Below are 25,388 nucleotides of genomic sequence, written 5' to 3'. Positions count from 1 at the left end.
CCACCAGCGTCTGTTACAAACGTGATTTTTATTAAATCCTCGTGGGAACATGTTAGATTTGGCCTGACCCCCCCACCTTTGGATCAGACCTTCCCCCGCCCCCCCCAGCCCAGGCACCTGCCCCCCCATATCCCAGCATGGGGGGGGTTCTTCACAGCAGACTCCCCAGCCCTGGCCGGACGACCCAAGGGGGAAGAAATGGGTCCAGGATGTGTTCGATCCCCCTGGAGGTTGGGGTGTCGATGCAGCAGCTCCGCCCCGCCCCCCCTGGCTCCGGGGCTCCCCTCGCACTCCTGGCTTGTGACGATAGGAGTGAGTCCGGCTCCAGGTGTGACGGTGGCGGGGAAACCCCGGCGGGGGCGAGTCCGGCCCAGCCACTCGCAGGGGTGTGAACGGCCCCGGCTCGGTGCCCATCACTTAAACACCAACGTCGTTAACGACTCCAGCCCTGGGGGGGGCATGGATCAGCCACCAGCCACGGCTCTGTTGGTGCCACGAGTGGGGGGGGCACTTAGTCCTTCCCTCCCAGGCAAGGAGGACAGGGGCCCAGGGGCCCACCAAGCCCCCCACTCAACACCCATCTGGTCTGGGCAACTCCTGTGGGTGGGGCTTATTCCATGGGTGGAGCTTGGACGAGCCCCTCCCCTTCCCCCATCTGAGCCCTATGGTTGGACAGCGATAATCTGTGATTGATGGGTGAGGCTGAGCTGCCCACAAAGGGCTCAGGATTCCCCCTCCCCCACTTCTCTGGGCACCGACAGCTTTGGGGGGGGCACCCTGGGACCCCCCAGGGAGAAGGGTCCTGGCTGTAGGGGTGCCCAGGACCCGGGCAGACAGGATGAATGGGCTCCAGAGACAGAAGCAGCCCCCCACGCCTGCCCCCCAATGCCCTCGCCCACCCCCTCACACATATGCCCCCCCCACCCGGCCGTGCCCCCTCCTACCCTTCCCCTGATCTTCTGCTCAATCCAGATTCAGCAGGGCCCAGAATTTGTTGCAAACAACCCCCACCACCACCACACTGCTCCCAATTTGCTGGTTTCTTCCTTTTGTCTTGAGCTCTGCCGAGGCCTTTGAAACCAGCCCCCGACACCCCCTCTGGCCCCCGCTGCCCCCTGACCCCCCTCTGACCTTCATCACCCCCCTCTGGCCCCCACTGCTCCCCCAGCCCCCCACTCAGTACTGTCCCCTTGTCAGCTTCTGTCCCCAGCCCCGCTCCCCAGATCAAACTGACTGACATACCACCCCACTTCCCCCGTCCAATCTCCCACCTGCCCAGCCTGCATATTGGGGAGGCAGCCCCCAGCTGGGGGGCCCTTTGGGGCTCTCAGTGGGGGGCACTAATTCTGTTCCTATCACTCCAACTTCAGCAGCTGCAGGATGGGGGGGGATTGAAACTCCCACTTATTGCCCTGGCTGCAGGATTGGGCCCACCTCGGGTGGGGGGGGGGGAAGAAAGCTGGGCCCTATAGAAAAGGAGGGTGCGATTTTACACACACACCCTCCGCGCGCATCACACTTACAAGTGTGTCATTACAAACCACAAACAAACCAGGGAGGAATTGGTTAAAGGGATGGTGCTGGTCGGGGGGGGGGGCAATAGGCAAAGGGGTGTCCTGGGTGGGGGGTTCTGGGGGGGCCCCAACATCCCCTCCCCTCCCCAGGGGGCAGTGTCTCCGTCAGACCTCGCTGGTGACGGAGCGGGAGGGGATGAGCACGTCGGGGGTGGTGGGGAAGAGACACAGCTGGGGGTCAGGTGATTTCTGGGAGCACAGCTCTGTGATCCTGGAGGGGAGAGAAACGGGGGGAGGCAGAGCTTTAAACGTGTCCCCAAAGCCCCTGAAAAAGTTACAGCCCCCCACATTGAACCCACAACCTTTGGTCCCAGAGCACAGCCCTCTAGTGGTATAGCTGAGGGAGCAATGCTGGTAGTAGGCATCACTGGCAGGTTGTTATCCCCTCTGCAATATGGCTTGGGCAGCACTGGTAGGTTGTTATCCCCTCTACAATCTGGTTTGGTCAGCCCTGGTAGGTTGTTCCACCTCCAAATCCCCCATTTTTCTCTCCTTTCCCCCCAAAACTTCTGTTTCACGCCCCCCAGAATCTGCATATTCTCCCAAAATTAATTTGCCCTCCCAAAACACATTCCCATAATCCATCCTCCCCATTCACCCCCACTCCTGCCCCATTTCCCCCCTCCCTGGCACTGGGCTGCACCTGCCTGGGGGTGGGGGGAGGGAGCGCTCCCTCGGCAGGTCTCCAGCAGGGCGTAGGGGGGGTGGCACTTACTCGTAGGGCCGAGCCGCCCCAGCGTGGCCCCCCATGCGGAGGGAGCGAGCTAGCTGCCTCTCCAGGCCTCGGGTGAGCAGCGTGGAGAAATCCTGCTCTTCTGGGGGGTCCCTGACCCGCTAGGGCCCCCCCCAGGGAGAGCAGCGTCAGGCGGGAGGAGGGGGGAAATGGGGGGGAAAGAAACGACAGAGAGATGGAAACAATGTTAGGCCTTTGCTCCTTGCTCACCATGGGTGGGGGAATTGGAGGGGTTGAGGGGTCTTTGGGGTTCACACTGGGGGATCAGGGGGTCATTGGCATTCACACTGTTGGATGCGGGGTTCAAATGGGGGGCATCGGGGGTCTCACAGGGGGGAGCCCTCACAGGGGGGACTGAGGCTCCTATGGGGTGAGAAAGGGGTTTGGGACTCATCTCTGGGGGGGTAGCCTGAGATGGAGAAGGGTGGGAATGGGAGGGGAAAGTGTGGGGAGAGAAGGAACCCAGGATGCAGGACTCGGTGTCTATACTCCCCCCCCCCGCACCCCCAATTGGGCCCCACTCCTCCTGCATGTCCCCACCAGACCCCGCCCCGTTCAGCATCCTCCCCCACGACTGTGAGAGCCACCCCCACCCTAGAGCCAGCTGCCATGGGTGCTGGGGGCCAGATGCCTGGTGAAGCATCCCCCCCCAACACCACCCCTGCTCCCTGCATGACCTGGGGGGCAGGCGGGGGTGTTGAGGTGTCGTGGGGCCACGGGTGAGGGTTTCAGGGGGGAGGGGATCAGGGGAGTTATGCAGTTCCCAGCCCCCACGCTGGGGGCCAGGGGTTAAGGCCACACTGTCCTGGCCCACTGCCTCTCCCCCATCCTGATCCCATCCCGAGGGGAACCTACCCCCCCCCCACAGCTCCCCGCCAGCTCAGAGTGTGAGGTGGGGGAGGGGGATGGCAGTGGGGCCACGTGACCCCCCCACACACCTGCTCTCCCAGTCCTACACCCCCATTCTGCAGCCCCCCAACCTCCACCCCTGCGCCCTGCAGCACCCTGCATTTTCCTGGGGCTCGGGACGGTGGGGGACTGAGCAAAGAGCCCCCGGCCCCAGAGGATGCAGCCACTGCCCTGCGGCGGGAGGGGGATGGGCTGGCTGGTGGCTCCCCAGAGCTGGGCGCATCCCCAGGTGACTCGTTGCAGGTGCCCTGCCCCTCACCTGGGCTACGCTGAACTTTTCCAGGGGGCTCTCGACGCAGGGCAGCCCACGCCGGGGACGCTGGCCAGGCTCTCGGCCGGCGCCGGCTTCTGGGCCGCGGGCGCCTTGCTCCGGAAGTTATTGACCACGCAGGTCACCTGGGGGATGGGGACCCAGAGTGAGGGAGGGTCCGGCCCCCCTAGGGACCCCTTCCCGCTCCCTGCAGCGCGGCGCCCCCCAGCTGACGGGTGGCTGAGTGCGATGGGGGGAGTCCGGGGTGTGGCTGAGAGGCCTCCCGGGTGGGGGGGTTGTGCGCTGAGGACTGTGGGAGTTGGGGGTGAGGTGGGGGCTGTGTGGTTTGGTGGGGTGTCCGGGGGGGTAGGGTTGGGGGCAGGTGGGTGCTGTGTGGTAGGGGGTGGTGGACTGCGGGAGGCTTAAGGGCCAAGTGGGGGGCTGTGGAGAGCTGTGGGGGATTTGGGAGGCCAGGTGGGAGATTGAGAAGAGCTGTGGGGGTGGAGACCATGTGGGGGTGGGCTCGGGGGGTGTCAGGAAGTGTGGGGGGCAGCAGAGGGTGTAGGGGGCAGGTGGGAGGCTGTGGAGAGCTGTTGGGGTGGGGGCCATGTGGCAGGGGCTGGGGGTGCTTGGGGGAGGTGGGGGACCGTGGGGAGCTCGGGGGGGCAGGTGGGGGGCTGTGGAGAGGCATGGGGGGTGGGTGCCATGTGGCAGGGCTGGGGGTGCTCAGGGGAGATGGGGGGCCATGGGGAAGCTTGGGGGGGCAGGTGGGGGGGCTGAGGGAGCTCAGGGGAGGTGGGGAGCTGCGGGGGAGCTCGGGCGGGCAGGTGGGGAGCTGGGGGTGCTGGGAGAGCTGAGGGGGCTGGGGATGCTCAGGGGAGGTGGGGAGCCATGGGGGGCAGATGGGGGACGAGGGGGGCTGTGGGGGGCATGTGGCAGGGGCTGGGGACTTGGGGAAGTGGGGGGCGGTGGGGTAGCTGTGGAGAGCTGTGGGGGTGGGCGTCTTGTGGCAGGGGCTGAGGGCGCTCAGGGGAGGTGGGGGGCTGTGGGGGAGCTCGGGGGGGACAGTTTGGGGGCTGGGGGGCCTGTGGAGAGCCGAGGGGGCTGGGGCACTCAGGAGAGGTGGAGGGTCGTGGGGGGCAAGTAGGGGGCTGTGGGGGCTGCGGACAGGCGAGTGAGCTGGGGACGCTCCGGGGAGGTGGGGGGCTGCGGGGGGCTCACCAGGAAGGCGGCGATGGCAGCCCCGGTCAGGAATCCGGCCAGCACATCAGCCCAGTGGTTTCGGTGCTCGGCCACCCGCACCACCCCCACCAGGGCAGCCGGGCCGGCCAGCGCCAGGCAGAGCGTGGGCTTGGCCAGCCGGGAGCCCCGCACCTCCAGCACCAGCGTCACGTACATCTGGGGGGAGAGAGATGGCGTGGGGGGGGGCAGGAGCCATCAGAAGCCCCCCAAGCCCTGCCCTCCGGACCCCCCTGCCCGCAGACTGCCTGCCTCCCTCCCCCTCCCTTGGGCTGCCCTGCCCCTCTGCCTCCCCTCTCCCTGCCCTACGGCCCCCTGTGCTGTCCCCTCTCCCTGCCCCCTCAACCCCTCTGCCCCACCTCCCTACCCCCATCCCACTGCCCTGACTAGCCCGCGGCCTCCCCTCCCTCTGCCCCACAGCTCCATCAACCTGTCCCAGCCCCCCAGCCCGTACGGCGGTGTAGACCACGGCGTAGGCACTGAGCGCGGCGTCCTTGGAGGGGAAGGCTTTGCGGGCTGCAGTGACCAGGGCGGGGTTTCCCAGCGCAGGCCCCCCGGTCGGTGATGTACTGGGGGCCGGGCAGCTGGCAGCCCAGCGCCGTGTAGTTGGGGCGGCAAACGGAGAGGAAGTGGGGGGTCTGGTTCCCCGTGACGACCTGCCCGGCGTTCGCGAAGATGGTGGTGGTGAACAGGCCGAAGGAATAGACACCTGCGGGAGGAGGGGAGTGATTAGTGCAGAGATGGGCCGGGCAAGCAGGGGGCTGCGGGTCGGGAGCGAGGGGCACTGGCAGAGCTGGGGGGAGCCCAGGGCCGGGTGAGCAGGGGGCTGCGGGTCAGGAGCGAGGGGCACCGGCAGAGCTGGGGGGAGCCCAGGGCCGGATGAGCAGGGGGCTGCGGGTCGGGAGCGAGGGGCACCGGCAGAGCTGGGGGGAGCCCAGGGCCGGGCGAGCAGGGGGCTGCGGGTCGGGAGCGAGGGGCACCGGCAGAGCTGGGGGGAGCCCAGGGCCGGGCGAGCAGGGGGCTGCGGGTCGGGAGCGAGGGGCACCGGCAGAGCTGGGGGGAGCCCAGGGCCGGATGAGCAGGGGGCTGCGGGTCGGGAGCGAGGGGCACCGGCAGAGCTGGGGGGAGCCCAGGGCCGGGCGAGCAGGGGGCTGCGGGTCGGGAGCGAGGGGCACCGGCAGAGCTGGGGGGAGCCCAGGGCCGGGCGAGCAGGGGGCTGCGGGTCGGGAGCGAGGGGCACCGGCAGAACCGGGGGAGGACAGCCCAGGGCCGGGTGAGCAGGGGGCTTCGGGTCGGGAGCGAGGGGCACCGGCAGAGCTGGGGGGAGCCCAGGGCCGGGCGAGCAGGGGGCTGCGGGTCGGGAGCGAGGGGCACCGGCAGAACCGGGGGAGGACAGCCCAGGGCCGGATGAGCAGGGGGCTGCGGGTCGGGAGCGAGGGGCACCGGCAGAGCTGGGGGGAGCCCAGGGCCGGGCGAGCAGGGGGCTGCAGGTCGGCAGCGAGAGGCACCGGCAGAGCTGGGGGGAGCCCAGGGCCGGGCGAGCAGGGGGCTGCGGGTCGGCAGCGAGGGGCACCGGCAGAGCTGGGGGGAGGACAGCCCAGGGGTAGGAGAGCAGGGGGCTGCGGGTCGGGAGCGAGGGGCCCCCACACTCACCCAGGAAGCGGACGATGCGTCTCAGCAGCGGGATGAAGTAGCAGCATTCCCCAGAGACGATGGTTTTCTCCTTACGCTGCCGCGGCCAGCAGAGAAATCCAGCCAGTTCCCCGACCAGGATCTTGGGGCCGGGGGAGGGGGGCAGGATCCCAGTTAGTGGCTCCATCAGCACCCCCCACCTCAGGCCCAATCCCCCTGGACCCCATCCGCAGGGGCTGCCCCCTCCCACTTCTCGGGCGGCAGGACGGGATCTAGGAGCCAGCCAGGGCAGCCTCGGGGCTGCTCTAACTCATGCTCTGTCCCAGCACAGGCCTCTGTGGGAAGGCAGGGAGCAGGCACACCCCAGTGTGCTCCAGCTACGCCCCCCAAGCCAGGGTCTTATGCCAGCCTGGAGCTCCTGGGACCAGGCAGGGGAGCTCCCATCTGAGAAGCACAAAGTGCCATCACCATAACTGAGAATTGGGCCCAGGGTGCAGGATTGGGCCCCCAAGAGCCCCCCCCCATTAGTCTTCCCCTCCCCCAATACCCTGTCCTGCCCCCAGGGGGCACCCCGCTGCCATCGGGACCCCAGCCTGGATCTCAACGCTGGCCCCCACTGCTCCAGGTGCTGGGGGATCCTTGGGGCAGGGGGTGGAGGAGGAGTGAGGCAGCCTCATCTGTGCAGGGAGGAGTGGGGGATCCCCTGACCCCCCCTTTCTAGCCCCTCCCTCCAGCCCTCCCTGGGTCCCCCCCCCACCCCCGCAGAGCAGACGGTGCAGCCAGGATTAGCCAACTGGAGCGGACGGAGCCCAGATGCGGGGGAGTGGAGGGAAGGGAGGGGGGGCTGGGAGCTCCCAGCTTCTAAGGCGGGGGACGGAGCCATGGCCTATCTCCCCCAAACCCTGCCTCAGTTCCCACAAAGGGGGGATCGGGGAAGGGCAGGGATGGAGGGGCGGGAGTGGTGGGCAGAGGGCAAAGACGGAGAAGGAGAGACAGGGAAATGGGGGCTGTGGGTGGGGACTGAGGGGCCCTGGCAGAGCACTGGGGTGGGGGCCCTCCCAGCCCAGCCCCATCTTTCTCCTGCCCCAAGGCCCCGTCCGTGCTCTGAGGGGGGGGCCCTGCTTTCCGTGTCCAGCTGCTGGTCAGTGGGGTCAGGACAGGGGCTTGGCCATACATGGAACCAGCCGCATTCAGGCTGCCAGCTTGGCATGGGGGGTGCAGGCTGGGGGCACCAGGCCCCAGCTGCTCCCTGTTCCCTTTGCACAGATGATCTACATGACTCCCCTGCCCCCACCCCTGCTGGCCCCCCAAAACCCCCAGCTCCCCTCCACTCCACCAGTCTCCTGGAGCCACCAGTCCTGCCCCCCAGCCCACACCCCACTCCATGCAGAAGCTGCTAACCCAGGCCCGGATCCAGGACCCTGACACCCCAGCTGGGTCTGAGGGCCCCCCGGAGGAGGCTCTGAGAACCCCAAGCAGCCCCCCCCAGACTATGCTCTGCAGGTGCCAGCGGGTCCCTGTGGCAGGGGGGGCCCTTGGTCACTGGCCCCCAATGGGGCACATGGGGCTGGTGTGTGGGTGCCTTGACAGCAGCCTCTGCTTGGGGGGGCACATTGCCCCCAAGCCCAAGGGGTTGGCATGGGTCTGGAGGGTCAGAACCCAGGTGTGACACTCATGGGCCCAATCCCTCTGAGATCCCAGCCCCACCAGAACCCCCGGGCACCACCCAGCCCTCCATACCCCCCATGCCAGACCCACACGTCAGCCCCCAATGTACACGCCCCCCCCAGCCCCACCCCCTGCCCGGGTGCCCCTCACCATGGCCGTGGGCACGGCGGTGACCAGGGAGTAGACCAGGACGGGCGGGGCGCGGCTGGCGTCCTCGGGCCCCGGGTAGGGCTTGGCGTAGGTGCTGTCGTAGCAGAAGAAGCCCTGGATGTGGACGGGGAAGGTGTCGGTGTATTCAAAGTGATATGCCAGCAGCGCCGTGCCCGCCATGATCACCCAGCTGGAAATAGAACATGGCAGCTCAGCGCCCGGCCCCGGCCCGCGCCCGGCCCGGACTGAGCGCCGGGCGGAGCGGAGCGAGGAGGCAGAGTCGCGGGCTGGGAGTGGGGGAGCCCAGGAACCATCCGTCCCGCCTCCCCCTTCCCTCTCCCCCCGCCCCCCCGGCTCCGTGCAAGCTCCCTCGTGCACTCCCGTTCACGCTTGGCTGCCTGCTGTAGCTCCGCATCACTTCACGGCCGAGGCACCCACCTCGGTCAGACTGGGGCAGACGGCTGCTCCCTCCCCCCTCGCCTCCCCCCAGGGCTTCCCCCCCTCACCCACCTGCCCCTCCTCCAGCCGGAGCACCCAAATAAATCCAACCCCCCCACCCACACCACGCTGTGCCTTTTCAAGGCTGCAGGCCCCCCTCACCCAGCAGTGAGATGCAGCTGCCTCTGGGGTGGGGTGCAGGGGCTGTTTATACAGGGACCCCTTGCTCGGTGCTGAGATGCAGCCACCTCTGGGGTGGGGCATGGGGGCTGTTTAGGATGGGAAGGAAGTGATGAAGGATCCTGTAAGCAAGGGAGTGGGGGCTGGGGATTTGCCTTGGCCCCCCCCCCAGCCCCTGGCAGTGAGCTCAAAGGGTCAGGCCCAGGGTTTTATGAAGTGACAGAAGGAAAATTTCATTCCCTGGCTCGTGGCCCTGGCTCTCTAGGCCGACTTCGTGCTCCTGAGCTGGACGGTGAAGGGGGGTCGTTTAGCCCCCCCCCAACATGATCTCCCCCCCACACTTGCCGTTTAACGCAGGACCCTCCTCCACAGCAAAACCCCTGTGTCTAACCTCTGGAGGGTTCATGGCAGGAGGGGCTGGTGCTAGGGCATGAGGAAGGGGAGTTGCTAGGGCACTGCTGCAGGGAAGCTCACAGCACTGTCTTCCTCGCCCCTGGCCTGGAGCACTATTGTGGGGAACTTGCAGTGCTGGAGTCTCCTCATCTCCCCAGGCTGGGCACTGCTGCAGAGAAGCTCACAGCTCTGGAGTCCCCCTGGCCGGGGCACTGCCTGGGACAAAGTGGGAATTTTTCATAATGTTTTGTATGACTACACTGTGTGCCTCAGTTTCCCTTATGTGCTGCATGGGGGTGGGGTTGGGGGAGGTTGTTTACTGTTTGCAGAGGTCCAGGTGTGACTGACGCCTGGACCCCAGGCCTATGGAGAGTCCCAGAAAACAAGGACCGCACCAAATGCCCGGACATTTGGTACCTAGCGACTAAGGAGCATGGATGACCCAGATGGACCAGGCTGTAACTTTCTGTTCTCTCTGGTAACTAAGGGCTTGCTCTGCTGTGTTCCAGAAACTAATAAACCCTCCTGGGAGGGACGTCACTCCGGAATCAGGAAGTCGGGGGGCATGGCTCCCTTTGGGGGTGCAAGTCTCCCCCAGGGCTCCAATCCAGGTGGACTCGCTGCAGGGAGCTCACGGCATGACCCAGGGGTGCTGAATGTTCGGTCCCAGGAGGCGGGGAAGCCGAGGGGCTGACCCCAGTGAGATAGTGCGACCCTGATGGGGCTGATGCACTGAAGGGGTCTTCCCAGGGCCGTGCGAGAGCACCGGGCCGGTGGATCTGCAATATTGCCACAGGGAAGCTCGCAGTGCCAGGTCCCCGTTTTAAGGTACATTGGTTAATTTTGGATTCTCTCACTAAGCTGAGTGGAGAACAGAACCTAGGAGTCCTGGCTCCCAGCCCCCTCTTCTCTAATCACTACACCCCACTCTCCTCCCACAGCCAGGGAGGGAACCCAGGCTTCCTGGCGCCCAGCCCCACGCTCCTCAGGCCCAATGCCTTACCTCCACGAACACAAAGCAGGGGATGATGGAAACGCTTCTCTTCAGCTCCTGCTTCCCGCCAGCCATGATGCCCACTCCGGGCGTGGGAGAGAGGGGGTCCCTCCGTGGGGAGGGGGCACCTAGCAAAGGAGACCCAAAGGCAGAGCGGTCACTGCATCCCTACACAGCCCCCTGCCCATGCACGGTGCAAACAGAGACCCCAGGTCCCTCCCCAAGCAGCATCTCGCATGATGTGAACTGCCCCCCACTCCCCTGATTCATCTTCCTGGCTGAGACCTGGCTGCCCCCCACAGCCCGTCCCTCAGCTGAGGCCTCCCACGGGCTCCTGATCTGGCTGCCATCCTGCCACTTGGCCTCCTGTCCCTGCTCCTTTGGGGCGTTGGGACAATCTGACAAATCGCCCCGAAGCGGGACGACGAGTCGAGATTTTGGAATGTTGGTGGAATGGAAATTTGGGGAAAATGCCGGACGGTCGGGAGCAGCTGGACGCTCTCTTTTGATACGTTTGAAGCGTTCAAACAGGACAGAAAACATGAGCTAGGCGAGATCTCAGCATGAGATGGAAAAGCGAGAGGAATGTAAAACAGCACAATACAAGATCTGCTGCGGTGAACGAGAAAGTGTGTCATAGAATCTAAACAGAGAAAATAGAATTGAATACCAAAGTGTAAAAGATTCTTTGTCTCGGTTTAGATTCTCTTGCACTTGCATAGAGCTGCAATCTAAACAGAGAAAATATCCTCATATAAAAATATAATCCATTATTTTTTTGGTATTTCGGTTCTATTACACTTTTCTATTAGATGGTATTTTCTCTATTCAGATTATAGCTCTGTCAATGTAACATAATCTAAAGTCTAGATAGTAGAATAATGAGATAAAGGTAAGAGAATAATAAATCATATAATCTCCGAGTATAAGGGAATATATAATGTAAAGGTATACAACAGAATGTAATAGCGTGTGAAAGTTTAAGAGGATAAGGAATTGTACGCAGCAGAAGGACTGGCTCCATTTTGATCAGTTTCCAAATTTTTCTGTCAAAAAGGAGGTGGAAATCCACCTTTCAACTGTGACAAAATGGCCTTTTCTGACAGGAAACACCTCTGCCGAAATTGCTTCTGGTCACTGGACTCGGCAGGTTCTGGGCCCCATTCGGGGCCGCAGGCCGGGTGCCAGCTGGGTGGCATCTCCACGGGCGACATACCGAAACCTGGGCTCTACCAAGCGGCTTCCTCCGTGCGGCACCTCCACTCCGCACCGTACGTACCAGGGCACGCCGTCTGGAGGACGCCGTGTTGTAGAACTGGGGGGGCCGGATGCATTCGGGGGCTGGACAGAACTGTTAAACGGGTTGACAGTTGGACTGTCTGATCCTGTCTGCCCATGCAAGAGATGGAGAATCCTACCTATGCGAGAGACAACGGATCCCAGCCACATGCATTGTGCGAGAGGTGGCAGGTCCCAGATGTGCTCGTGTGAGAGGGGGCGGGGCCCAGACGTGCTCGTGAGAGAGGGGGCGGGGCCCAGACATGCTCGTGCGAGAGGGGGCGGGCCCAGACACACTTTCAGTCACACTCCAGGGTTTTGTGCCACCGGAGTTTCCCTGCGAGAAGCGCTCGGTCGCCCGTGAAATGGGGCGTGTGAGCCAAGCCACCGCGAGGGTGCGACGAGATCCAAGTGTGGCTCAGCCGAGGTAGGAGCCTTTCTCCCACCCCCTGGGGCGACCTCTGCTGCCCCCGCGATTTCTAGAAACCCTGGCTTAGAAACGTTTGTAAATAGCAGTAGGTCTATTTTACGTATCCCTCCACCTGCAGGGTAAAGTACCAAGAGGAAAAGGCTGGAAGTAGTCCCTGCAGAGGCGGCCAGCACACCTGTGAAGGGGCGGCATTGGGAAGTGCTGATTGGTGGGGTGGCTGGAAGTAGTCCTGGCAGAGGTGGACAGATGGGCACTGCCTGGGTGAAGGGGCTGGACTGAGACATGCTGATTGGCTGGGAGGTTGGAAGTAGTCCCGGCGAAGGAGGACAGAGCACGGAAGAAGCAGCAGCATGACCTGCACAATCTACCCCCAGCCCACACACCTGAGAGAGGGCAACAGCTCTTGCCGAGTGACCCCTTCCCCTTGCCCGGGGCCGTCTGCACCCAGTGAGCACAAAGCTTTAGCAGGCACCCACGACTGGGGGCTGACTGGGACTCAGGACTCCTGGGTTCTGTTACCTGTTCTGCCTCTGACCAGCTGTGTGACCTCATTGACCCCCTGTGTGCCTCAGTTTCCCCTCCCACTCTGCATCTATGTAGATTGTAAGCCCCTTGGGGCAGGGACCGTCTCTCAGTGTTCAGCATCTGGCACAACGGGGGCCTGATCTCAGCTGGGGTCTGTGCAGCGCCCGGCACAGCGGGGCCCTGACCTCGATCGGATGCTAGACCCTACCATAAATGCAGTCAACAACCCGAATTCATCTCAACCTTCTTGCTCTCTGCCCCATGCGTTTGGGGAATGGGGGAGGGGTCTTGCTGCATTTCAGCGCCAGCGGGCCCCCCCCCCCCGCCGCACAATTACATTGAACTGACAGCTCGGTTCCCCCAGTTCTCTTCCGGATGGTCAGGACCCTCCACCTCCCGGGAGGGGTGTGGTAGCTGATACTGGGGTGAATACCCCCCCGCCACACGCACACACTAATCCTGTCCATTTCACACCCCAGTTTGGCTGCCCTGGCAGCACGTGGAGATAAATAGAAATTAAGCCCCCCCACCACAAAGTTCCCAGCCCCCGTGGATAACCCCACACTGGTCCCTGCTACTGATCCAGACCCCAACCCCCAGCCCCACTGTCCAGGTCCTCAACTGGCATCACACCTGCCGAGCCCCCGCCCCCCTTTTCTGCACAGAGTCAGGCTCTGATTTGCCCCCCCACCTGTACAGCTCTGCCAGGGCCACGGCCCCATCGCCCCTGCCTGAGCTGGGCCAAGGGGCGGATCCAGCCGCCACCAGCCCTGGTTCACTAGCAACAGGCCCCCTCGCTCTGAGTCACCAGGTGCCTGGCTCCCGGGCCCAGCGATTGCACCCATTACCGGCTACAGATTCCATCGAGACTGTGCCAGGCTGGGGGCTGTAAATCTCTGTATCCCAGGCACCCCCTTTTATACAGCCCCACCCCCTCCTCCCTCTATCCATCCAGCCCCACAAACACCCGTCTATCTATCCATCCATCTCCATACACCCTCCTCCAGCCATCCAGCCATCCCCGCACACCCGTTTTATACAGCCCCCTCCTCCCTCTATCCATCCATATACACCCCCTCTACCCATCCTTCCCCACACACCCCTTTTATACAGCCCCACCCCTCCCCCTCTATCCATCCTTCTCCATACACTCTCCTCCAGCCATCCAGCCATCCCTGCACACCCCTTTTATACAGCCCCTCCCCCTCTATCCATCCATATACACCCCCTCTATCCATCCATATAGACCCCTTTTATACAGCCCCACCCCTCCCCCTCTATCCATCCAGTCCCATACACCCCCTTTTATACATCCCCACCCCTCCCCACTCTGTCAATCCATATACACCCTCCTCCAGCCATCCATCCCCATACACCCCTTTTATACAGCCCCTCCCCCCATCCATCCATATACACTCCTTCTACCCATCCATCCCTGCACACCCCTTTTATACAGCCCCACCCCTTCTATCCATCCATATACACCCCCTCTATCCATCCTTCCCCAAACACGCCTTTTATACAGCCCCACCCCCTTCTCCCTCTATCCATCCAGCCCCACACACCCTCCTCTAGCCATACAGTCATCCCCACACACTCCCTTTTATACAACCCCACCCCTCCCCCTCTTCCATCCATATACACCCCTTTTATACAGCCCCCCTCCCTCTATCTATCCAGCCCCACACACCCACCTCCATCGATCCAGTCACCCCCCCATACACTCCCTTTTATACAGCCCCTCCCCGCTCTGTCAATCCATGTACACCCCCTCTATCCATCCATCCCCATACACCCCTTTTATACAGCCCCTCCCCCTCTATCCATCCATCCCCATACACCCCTTTTATACAGCCCCTCCCCCTCTATCCATCCATCCCCATACACCCCTTTTATACAGCCCCTCCCCCCTCTGTCAATCCATATACACCCCCTCTATCCATCCATACACCCCCATACACCCCTTTTATACAGCCCCTCCCCCTCTATCCATCCATCTCCATATACCCCTTTTATACATCCCCGCCCCACTCCCTCCATACACCCCTTTTATACAGCCCCTCACCCTCTGTCCAGCCATACACCCCCCCATCCATCGAGCCCCGACACCCGCATTTGTCCATCTAACACCCCCAACCCCCCCCCAGCGGCTGTCGGTGCCCCCGCTGCCCGGCGCTGGGGCCTGCCGACCCCTCTCACCGCCCCTCTCTAGGCAGCAGCCATCGCTGCCCCCCCGGCCAGGCCCCCGGGGCTCCTCGCCGGCCGGTCACTGCTCCGCCGGTCGCCGGCCCGGCTCCATCGCGCTGGATCGCGGCGACCGCCCGGTTCCGGAGCCGCTCCGCAGCTGCGGCTTCTCCAGAGCGAGGGGGCGGCGCAGGGGCGGGGGTGGGAGCTGAGGGGGGGGGATCAGCTGGCGTCATTAACATGAGGCATGTGCCCCCTGCGGGGGAGGTCCAGGCGCGGAGAAGGGGCTGTGCCACCCCCATGCCGCCCCTCTTTGCAGGTTGATTGTCCTGGTGCTCGCTGGGGTTTGTATTGTGTCCCCCTGCCCCCCCCCCCGCTTAAGGGGTCTGAGAAAATATGTATGTGGGTCGATCATAATCTGGAGGGAGCAGTTTGGGTGGGACTGTGCTTAAAACGCCCCCCCCCCCATCTCCACACATGCCACAGGGGTGTTTGTCACGGAGTGTGGGGGAGTCCAGGCCCTGCACCCCTCTTCCTGGGATCCACTGAGACTCTCAGCCAGCCAGTAAAACAGAAGGTTTATTGGCCAACAGGAACGCAGTCCAAAACAGAGCTTGTGGGTACCCCCAGGACCCCACAGTCAAGTCCTTCTGGGGGAGCAGGGAGCTTAGACCCCAGCCCTGGGGTTCCCTGTGTTCCTCTCCCCAGCCCCCAAACTGCAACTAAACCCACCCAGCAGGTTCCCTGCTGCAGCCTCTGTTCACATTCCTGGGCAGAGGTGTTACCTCCCCCTCCCCCTCCTGGCTCAGGTGACAGGCTCTCAGGTCTCCCATCCCCAGGGCACATTCCCAGGTCAACACTCCCCCCTCCCTGCTGAGTCACATCGTCACATCCCGAGAGAGTCGGAGCGGGGCTAGACCTCAGAGTCCCAGGAGAAAGGGAGAAGATGGGGGGGTCCATTATGGAGGTGACACTCGGCCGGGACGAGGGTCTCGTGAAAAGGGGACCCCAGCTCTCGTGTGTGGGTGAGAGGTCCAGTGTGGCCAATGCTCAGGAGTCTCACGATCATTGTTGGCTTCCTCAAAGCCCCAGGTCCTGGAGTCAGGGGAGATGGGATGATTTCAGCCTTCGGTCTTGAAGAAAAAGGAAATTTCTAACCCTCGAGGCTGCGGCGACAGCTTCCAAATGGGCGACTGGGAGGCCCACCCCATCTTGGGAGCCAGTCGGTTCTGGCCAGTGGGAGGACAAAGGGCTGAAGAGAGAGGACCCAGGTGACCTGTCTGCTTGGGACCGAGGACAAAGGAGGGAGGAGAGGCTGTAGGATGATCGGCTGGAAGGAGGGGGTGTCGAGACGGGGAGCAGAGGGCAGCCTGAGTCCACCAGGGTATGGGATCGACCTAGATGAACTGGGCTGAAGGTTGCTAGGTCCAGGGCCCTGAGAATCCCTTTGCTGGGTCCAGATGTTCAATAAACCCTCTGTTAATCTGGCTGAGGGTCACTGCAGGCTCGAGATCAGGGTGCCTTTGGTCCCTCTGGGGGTGGGGGCCCCCGGGGTCCAGAGCAAATGGACTTCCTGAGTGGGAGAGACAGGCATGCAGAAAGCTCAGAGGAAAGGTCCCAGGGGGTGGCGGGGCCAGAGGACCGAACCCTAGGGAGAGAGTGGAACCCTCATGGGGGCCTGTCACATGGAAGGTCCCTCCCAGGGGCTATAGGGAGCCCAGTGAGCATGGGGCCTGTGAGTCCATGACACGGCTTCTGTCTGAATCTTTTCCTTAAGCTGGGTCAAATAACTGTCTGGTGGATTTAGACCAGGGTTGGGCAAACTATGGCCCACGGGCCACATCTGGCCCATCAGACCATTTAATCCAGCCCTCTGCTCCCGCTGGCGATTGGGGTCGGGGATTTGCCCCGCGCTGCACGGCTCCCAGGAGGTAGCCGGCATGACCCCCCTCTGGCTCCTATGTAGTATGCGGAGGCGTGGCCAGGCGGCTCTTCGCGATGCCCTGTCCGCAGCGCCGCCTCTGCAGCTCCCATTGGCCAAGGTTCCTGGCCAATGGGAGCTGCAGGGGTGGTGCCTGTGGACAGGACAGCTCGCAGAGCTGCCTGGCCATGCCTTGGAGTCACAGCGGGGACATGCTTCCAGGAGCTGCTTGTGGTAAATGCTGCCCAGACCCTGCACCCCTGAGCCCACTCTGTGCCCCAATCCCCTGCCACAGTCCTGATCCCCCTCCCGCCCTCTGAACCCCAAACCCCTCATCCCCAGGCGCCCCCCCCGAGTCTTCCCTGCACCCTGAACTCCTCATTTCTGGCCCCACCCCAGAGCCTGCACCCCCAGCCGGAGCCCTAACCCCCTCCCACACCTCTACCCCCAATTTCGTGAGCATTCATGGCCTGCCCTACGATTTCCATATCCATACATGGCCCTCAGGCCAAAAAGTTTGCCCACGTCATGATGTAACGACTATACACATGGCTACGTGCGTATTGAATGGGGGCGGGGAGCTGCTCCCACAGGGGCAGCGCATCCGCCTGCATTTCGGGTGTCCCGATGTTGAGGGACTGGGTGCTGGAGCGTAATGCAGCAGGGTGTATGGACAGGCTGGAGGGACCTGTGCCCTGGGCCAGAGTGAAGCCGGGGGGCAAAGCAGCTCCATGGAGCTGGCCACAGATTCTCTCTGCTCTGATCCAAGCACTCACCGAGGGCATCTGGGGTGTACAAATTGCCAGCTGGCAGAGGGGAAACGCCGGGTTTGCAGTGCCAGCAGCTCATAGTTTGGGGTACAGGCAAGGCACGCTGTGACTCACCCTGCACCCCTTGGGTAGCCCCGAAAGAGTCCCAGGGAGTGCATGAAGCATGTGCGTCAGGGCAGCTTTCTCTCAGGCAGGTGCAAGCTAACGGGGATCCAGGGGTGGGGGGCGGGGGAGAACTGGTGGGAAAAGCAAAGGAGAACAGAAAAGGAGAACGTGAACGCTCATGGGAAACAGTCCACTCCCTTCACACGTGCTTGTGCAAATCACAACAGATACCAGTCCCAAGTGCTTGTGCAAAACAGTCTGCTCCATTCCCAAGTGTAAAACCCAAGGGCGTCCATTCCCATGCACCTGTGCAAGATGCGGCAGGTTCCACTTCCGCTCGCTGGTGAGAAACAGGGCACTTTCCCTTCACAAGTGCTCGTGCGAAAAGCAGCACGGTCCAGCACAGCTTCCGGTGGAACAGCTGCTGCTTCTTGGATGCATCCAAGAAGCTGGAAGGCCCAGCTCTGTGCTCTATGGATCCCGTGCCCCCCAGGTCAGCGCTAAATCCTCCATTGCATGAAGGGAATGCAGAGGCTAACCCGCCCCCACGCCGCCTACAGCTGCCCCATGGAGGAACGAATACCTGGGAAATTCCCTGACCCCCAGCACCGCTCAGAGGGATCTACAGCCCTACAGAGGCTGAGCAACTCCCCTCTCTCTCCCTACAGCAGGTCCTGGCTGGCAGGGGAAGCTCCTAGCCACAGACTGGCCTGGCCCTAGTGGGATCCCCAACTCGGAGGGAAATGGAAGCTCCTTGTCCATGGCTTCTTGGCCTGAGCATGCTTGCAAGTGCAGCAGAGTGGCCTTGGGCCTAAGGCACTGGGCCAGGATGCCTGGGTCCCATTCCCAACTTTGCCAAAGACTGCCTAGGTGACCGTGGGCAAGTCACTTCCTCTCTCTGGGTCTCCGTTTCCCCATCTGCGCAATGGGGCTCAGGATCCCTGCGGTGTCTCCTTTGAGTGTCAGCTCCTTGGAGCTGCGTGGAGCACCTGGCTTAGGGGGGCCCTGATCTCAGCCTGGGGCCAGGGACTGGTACAACGGGGCCCTGATCTCAGCCGGGGCAGGGACTGGTACGACGGGGCCCTGATCTCAGCCGGGGCCTCAAATATAAAAATACGAATTAGCAAGACGCTAGTTTGGATCTCGGAACGCATCACAAAAGGGAAGCGTGAGAAGCAATAAACCCCGCCCCGAGAGGGTAAAGCCCCAGCCCGGAGTCAGTAGAGCAGAAAATGCCCCAGTGAAGCAGCTGTACCATCTCAAATGTCAAAAATATACCCAGGATCGTTTCGGGAGGCAGATTCCGGTCAATAACTCCTGGGGGGTGATGGGAGGAGAGTCATCGCAGGACACGGGACGGAAATGGAGGACTGGGGAGATGAGCGATGGCTATCAAATAACCAGGGACTAGCCAAGAGGATTGCAAGGCAGCATGGCGAAGTCTGTCCGCAGCTGGGGCTGGGAATGGGTCACACACTGGGGTGGAAGCTGTCCAACACCACTGGGAAATACGGAGACCTCTCATTCCGGGAGCCGGGCAGGTTTTGAACACGGATGGAGTCGTTGCACTTGGGCCCTCAGGCGAGCCAGTTCCTGGGAAGCTGCGCCCGGTTCTGGGGTGCGGGCTTCCAAAAAGGCCACTGAGCCGGCTCCAGACAGGAGCTACGAGAACGAGTCGCCCCCTTAGAGAGACTCAAGAAACGGAGCTAAGAGAAGATTAATCGGTGATTCAATCCCGGCTCCAGGGAGCTGCATGGGGAGGAGATTTCTGAGCCTTAGGGGCCCTGGGATCCAGCAGAAAAGGGTCCAGTGAGATCCAGCGGCTGGGAGCCAGAGCGAGACACATTCAGACTACAAATAAGATGCCCGGTTTTAGAGAGGGTGGGGAAGGAACCATTGGAGCAACTGACCCAGGATGGTGGTGGATTCTCACAACTCGGAGTCTTTACCTTTAGATCAGCTGAACTTTCTAAAAAACACTCCAACTCGGAGCTGGCTCCAGGAACCGGTGGGCACAATTCTCCGGCCTGGGATCCACAGGGCAGGGCAGGGGTGCAGGTGAGAGGGGCTGGAATGGGCACGGTAGGAACCCCCAGGATCCTCCTTCCCAGCCTGGAGCTGGCTTGCCCCCCACCCCCACGTCTCACAGCCTCCCCTCACTCCCCCTCCTATTCTCCCAGCCCTGTATTTGCAGGGTGTCCGTTCCCCCCCCACCCCAGGAGATCAGACAAGATCTGATGGACCTGTCTCGCCTTCAGCTCTGTTAATTCACTGCAGAAGGGCATCCCCGTCCGCGAAGGTGCCCAGTACCAGCTGCTGTAGGAGAAGGTGCAAGAAACCTCGCTGTTAGTGCTGGTCCCATTGCCCCAGGGTGGCACTAGGGGGCGCTGTGCTGCAGGGAGTGGGGTGGAGGCCCAGTAGGGGGCGCTGTACCCTCACAGTCAGTGCTGGCCCCTAGTGGCTACCAGGAGACCCGCAGGGCTGGGAGAGGCATCGGATGCAGTGGCTTTCACACCCTCCTTTCTCCCAGCGCAGCTGCAGCCCTCACATCTGAATCCTTTGGTCAGGAATCGGCAGCTGCCGAGACCCACAAACTCTCCACACCCAGTTCATGGCGCTGGACGCTCCTTCCGGACGGGGGTGGCGTGGGGGGGAGGGGTTTCTTCACACAGAACAAACTGCCCGGCCAGGATGCCTGGGTTCTCTCCCTGGCTCTGGCAGAGGTCTAGTAGTTAGAGCAGGGTCCTGAGAGCCAGGACGCCTGGGTTCTCTCCCTGGCTCCGGCAGGGAAGTGGGGTCTGGTGGTTAGAGCAGGAAGGCCTGGGAACGACGACTCCTGTGTTCCCAGCTCCCTGAGAGGAGTGGGGTCTAGTGGTTAGAGCAGGTGGGGCTGGGAACCAGGACCCTGGGTTCTGCCCCCAGGGCTGCTAGAGAAGAGGAGGGCATTCCACCTCCACAGGGCATCACACGGGGAGGCCGTGAACGGTCCACGCTAGGGACAGGGGATCCATTTTCTAGCCAGGCAACCCTCCCCACTGGGTTGGGCCCCCGAGTTCCTCCGATCTGGCCTTAAGGAGCCTTGCCCCACGGAAGGCCCCCAGGCCCAGTCACTCCTAAGCAGCTGTTTAATTCGGTCTCATCCATAGGCCAGGTCCCTGGCCCTCTCTGCTTTCAGCCTGGGGGACAGAGAAGAGGGCAAATTAGCACGCTGGCCCTTTAACTGTCGGGGCACAACTGTCCCTCAGCTGCAGAGACCCAGGGGAGGGGACATCAGCCTTGGAAGGGGCTGGCCAGACGCCTGGGTTCTCAGCCTTCCCCCACAGCGGGGGAGGGTCTGCAGAGATTGGGATTGGGTAGCCGGACACCTGGGTTCTCAGCCATGGTGTGCTGCCCAGGGCCTCATGGGGGGGGGGGGGGGGTTGTTTCAGGCACAAGTCCCCAATTTGGCGCGTTTCTGGGAGGGGTTTGCCCTGGCTGGCCCAGCAGAGCCCCAGGACCTGCAGCAGGGCCAGGGAGGGTGGGGGGGAGGGGTCTTACCGGCATGGCCCCCCTAGGGGCAGGGGCCCTCGCAGGAGCTGTGGTCTGAGCTGCTCTCCTCCTGGCAGAGGCACAGGGCTGGCTCTGCGGCAGGGGCCGGTGGGCTGGCCGAGATGGCCATGCGGTGCCGACGGCTCCGACGGCCTGGCAGGGCAAGAGGGGCAAGGGCTGCTCAGTCGGGGGTGGAGGGGGCACTCTGCCCAAGGGAGCTTCAACACAGAGGGGCCAGATCCCCAGCTGCTGAGAACTGACCCCACTCAATTCCAGTGGAGCCATGCGGATTTGCCCCAGCCCCCCCCATCCACCCCCTGAAGCCCCCTACTGACACCCACAGCCCCCCACAGTTCACACCCAACCCCCCGCCCCTCCCCCATTTTACCCATGCCCTCAAAGCCAGCTCCTTCCACCTCCCTGTCCCTGATCCCACACCCAGCCCCCCTGGCTCCCACCTCACACCCAGCCCTGTTCTCAGCCCTCCCGCCCCACTTACCTGTGACCCTCACTGCTGCCTGGCCGTCGCCCCGGAGGCTGCAGCTGGCCATGGAATTCCGCAGGGTGTTGACAGCCGACCTGCACGGAGAGACCCCATTAACAGATCCCCCCGCTAGGCGGGGGGTGCTGAGGTGATGGTGCAGACCGACTGCAGGGCTGTACCCCAGTTACGCAGGGAGCCCTGAGCCAAGACCATCCTGGGTTTCTCTTCAGCTCCTTCTTGTGACTGATGTGTGTAAGAACATAACAACCTACTACTGCTGCCCGCTCACAGAGTTGCTCCTTTAGCTCTGGCCTATAGCCTTGCAGGGCCCAGGGTTCAAATCTGGACACAGGCAGGGTGGTGGCACGTTCGTTCCCAAGCACGTGTCACTGAGGAGCGTGTTTTGCTGCCCTTGCACTGGGGAGAGGCGGTAATGGGAGAGTCGGAAGCAACTGGCAGAAGGGGGTCAGCACTGGACAAAGGGAGGTGATGCAGAGAGCACTAGGGGGTGCTGTGGGGTAGGGGCTCAGTAGGGGGCGCTCTCCCCTTGCACTCAGTGCTGACCCCAGATCCCCAGCGTGGCACTAGGGGGAGCTGTGCTGCAGAAAGTGGGGCAGGAGCTCAGTAGGGGGCATTCTCCCATGGCAATTAGTGCTGCCCCCTAGTGGCTGCAATGAGAGCCCAGAGAGGTGGGGTGGGGGGCCCACAGGACAGATGGGGGGCTCCAGTACAGCTCAGCATGGAGAGGGGCTGGGGGACGGGAGCTGGGCAGCCCCTTCCCCAGCAGCAAGCTCCAGCCTGGTCATCATACCATATATCATTCAGCTCCTCTTTGACCGGCCTGCTATCTCTGCCTCTGCCCACGCACTCCAGGGCCGCCTCTGCGCCCGGCCCTTTGCCCTTCAGCTGCGACAGGATCTGGGGAGAGAGGGGGGCTGTTCTAGCAAACTGGGGGTCCACCCGACCGAGCCGTTGGGGTGCAGAGATCTGCTATTCGGCATGGGGGGCTCAGCAGGAGGCGCTCTCCCCTCACAGTTAGTGCTGACCCCAGTGCCCCAGTGCGGTGCTAGGGGGCGCTGTCCTGCAGGGAGTGTGGCAGGGGCTCAATCGGGGGTGCCCTCCCCTGGCAACAGCGTGTGCCTGGGTGGAGAGAAGGATGTGATGCAAAGTGCCTGATTTGTGAATGGACAGCAAAGGGGGAGGAGCATCATGTAGCCCCACCCCCTTTCCTCTTCCTCCCCTCCCCCACATCTCACCTTCCTGCATTTCACTTGATTCTCGTGCATTTTCTTTATGCTGACGAGGTTCTTGGTTATATCGTCCTCCTGATCCTCTGCGGAAGAGAAAAACCAGAGCCCCCAGTTCAGGGTTCCCCGCACCCCACCCAGACCCTCCCAGAACAGGCTCCACAGCCAACCAAATGCCCCTAGTGGCACATCTGGCCCTGCTGCCTGGAATCGCTGGCTGGAGCCCAGCGCTGCTCCTGCCCCTCGACATGCAGTGGGGCCCTCAGTAGAGCGCTTGGTGCCTCTAGGCCTCAGTTTTCCCACTTGGAAAATGGGGCTGATGATGCAGACCTGCCTCCCAGCAGGGCTGCAAGGCAGAGAGGACAGGTAACCCCATGGGTGAGGCATTGGGCCTGAGAGGCAGAGGTCTGGGTTTTGATTCCTTGGGAGAGTGTGGTGTAATAGTTAGATTAAGGGGGTGGGGGGTTGGACAAGAAGCCAGGACTCCTGGGTTCTATCCCCAGCTCTGTCACAGGCTCATGGCCTGAACTTTGTGCCAGTCCTGGCCCTGCTCTCCGTGCCTCAGTTTCCCCGCTGGACAAACAGGCCAACACTGACCCAGCTGGGAGATCCAGCGTTGGAGGGTGCTATCGAGGGCGTATTGTGCCATGCACCCACCGGGGGGATTTTTACCCATAGACACCTGAGGGCTGGGGGCAAAGAAAGGGATATTCTGCTGGGTACCTACTCAATTTCTGATGGATCCTCCTCATCTCACCTTGCACTGACTCCAGCTCCTCCCAGAGGAATTTCTTGCTAAAGGAAGAGGAAAGTCGACTGAAAGCCAAAGACTCCCAGCACCATTGCCCCAGATCGGGCTGGGGAAACCTGCAGAGCGGGGGGCTCCCACCAGCACGGGGGCTTGGAGAAGCTGCATGGTCTGGGTACCTCATTGGGTGATATCCTGGGCCCAGGGCAGTCAATCCAGGGGAGGAGCTACTGAGGAGGGAGGGGCTACCTGGGGGAGGAGCAATTGAAGAGGGAGGGGCTACAGTTGAAAATGTTCTTGGGGGAGATTTTCAAAGGCCACACAGGAATTAGGTGCCTCGTGGGGCCCAGATTTCACCCCTTTCTGCTCTGAAACCACCACCACTGTTTGCGGCTGGAAGCTCCGTGACGCTCAAGGTGGTAACATCACAGGGGGCAAGCGGGCTCCAGCGACTTGGGACCCAGCCTGAGACTCTGGATACCTGGGTTCTATTCCCAGCCTTGCAGCTGGGACCCCTTTGTGCCTCAGTTTCCCCTCCCAGCTTTTGTCTAGTTAGTTTTGGGGCAATGACTGTCTCTCACCAGGTGTCTGTGCCACACCTGGCCCAACAGGGGCTATTACCGTGCGAGCAGCACTCCTGTCCCATGCACAGGCGATGGGTCCACGGGGCTGCTGGGGGAGGGGGCAGGTGCTGGCAGTTCAGGCCCTGGACTAGGACTCGGGGGATCCAGGTTCAACTCCCAGCTCTGCCACTGACTCCCTGTGTGACCTGGGGCGAGTCGCTGTCCCACCCCATGCCTCAGTTTCCCCATCTCTCCAGTGGGGATAACGATCTTTCCTTTGTCTGTCTAGAGGGTAAAATCTTCAGCGCAGGGCCTGTCTCTTGCTTTATGACTGTGCAGGGCCCTGATCCAGCCAGGGGAGGGGTATGGGGCTAGTGGGATCCTGGGGGAAGCAGATCTGGGAGCCCCCCTTGCTGTGGAATCAGCCCCCCATGCCCGGTCTAACCTCTCCAGGATCTCCAAGGACAGGTTCTCCAGCGAGTCACCCCTCTGGATCATGCGGTGGTCGGGGCGCTCCAGCAGAGACTCCTGCAGCCCTTCCACCTCCTTGGCCATGGCAGCCCAGACCTCCAGGATCTTCCCATCCACCAGTCGCTCGAACATCTCCCCCTGGGCCGGGCCGCAGGCTCGGCTCAACTCCTCTGTGCAGAGCAGGGGGCAGGCAGAGGGGGGCGCTTTACACCCACTCAAACATTACCATGTAGATTAGAGGGGAGGACCTACTGATGGGGGAGGAGCTATTGAGGAAGGAGGGCTCTTCTTGGGGAAGGGGCTATTTGGGGGAGGGGCTACAGAGAAGGGAGGGGCCATTTGGGCAGGCGCTAAAGAGGGGGAGAGGCTACTGGGGAGGAGCTGGAGAGGAGGGAGGAGCTAGAGGGGCTACTTGGAGAGGAGGGAGGGGCTACTGGGGAGGAGCTCCTGAAAACGTTCTAGTTGGAAGTTTTAAAGGGGAATTAGGAGCCCAGCGGCCCTTGGTGCCTTTGACAATCCCAGCCCTTTGGGGGAAGTGATGGAGGCTGGGCTGGTGGTTCAGGCCCCAGGCTGGGACTCAGGAGATCCAGGTTCAACTCTCAGCTCTGCCACTGACTCCCTGGGTGACCTTGGGTGAGTCACTGGCCCTCCCTGTGCCTCAGTTTCCCCATTTCTACTATGGGGATAACGATCTTTCCTTTCTCTCTGTCGATGGTGAAATGTTCAGGGCAGGACCTGTCGCTTGCTCTATGACTGGGCAGGGCTCTGTTCTCGGCCGGAGAGATGGGGGGGTAGGGAATTGTGTAGCGCCAGGCACAACGGAGGCCCCGATCTCGGTCCGGGGGGGATGTCTATGCAGCGCCCAGCACAACGGAGGCGCCATAATCCAATTACTGGAGATAATCCCCTGGTCTGCAGAGCCCTCTGCTGGGAGAGCTGGCCCCGACGGGGACTGAACGGCGTCTCACCTTCCA

General features: G+C 62.5%; 1 protein-coding gene across 1 annotated transcript; it reads right to left on the bottom strand.

The window, feature by feature from the left end:
• Nucleotides 1-1,594: 1,594 nt before the first annotated feature.
• On the bottom strand, nucleotides 1,595-14,788 carry PLPPR2 (phospholipid phosphatase related 2). Its single transcript, XM_078849549.1, is given in 11 exon segments — nucleotides 1,595-1,785; nucleotides 2,290-2,408; nucleotides 3,476-3,525; nucleotides 3,528-3,612; nucleotides 4,688-4,864; nucleotides 5,160-5,246; nucleotides 5,248-5,414; nucleotides 6,359-6,479; nucleotides 8,156-8,365; nucleotides 10,170-10,288; nucleotides 14,593-14,788. Coding segments are annotated over 10 exon segments (1,188 nt in total). The 5' UTR covers nucleotides 10,236-10,288; nucleotides 14,593-14,788; the 3' UTR covers nucleotides 1,595-1,679.
• Between the last annotated feature and the right edge of the window lie 10,600 nt (nucleotides 14,789-25,388).

Source organism: Lepidochelys kempii, chromosome 20, assembly GCF_965140285.1.
Source record: "Lepidochelys kempii isolate rLepKem1 chromosome 20, rLepKem1.hap1, whole genome shotgun sequence".
NCBI classification, from domain to species: Eukaryota; Metazoa; Chordata; order Testudines; family Cheloniidae; genus Lepidochelys; species Lepidochelys kempii.
Note: the sequence above shows the minus strand (reverse complement) of the source record. Positions and strands in the feature narration are given on the sequence as shown.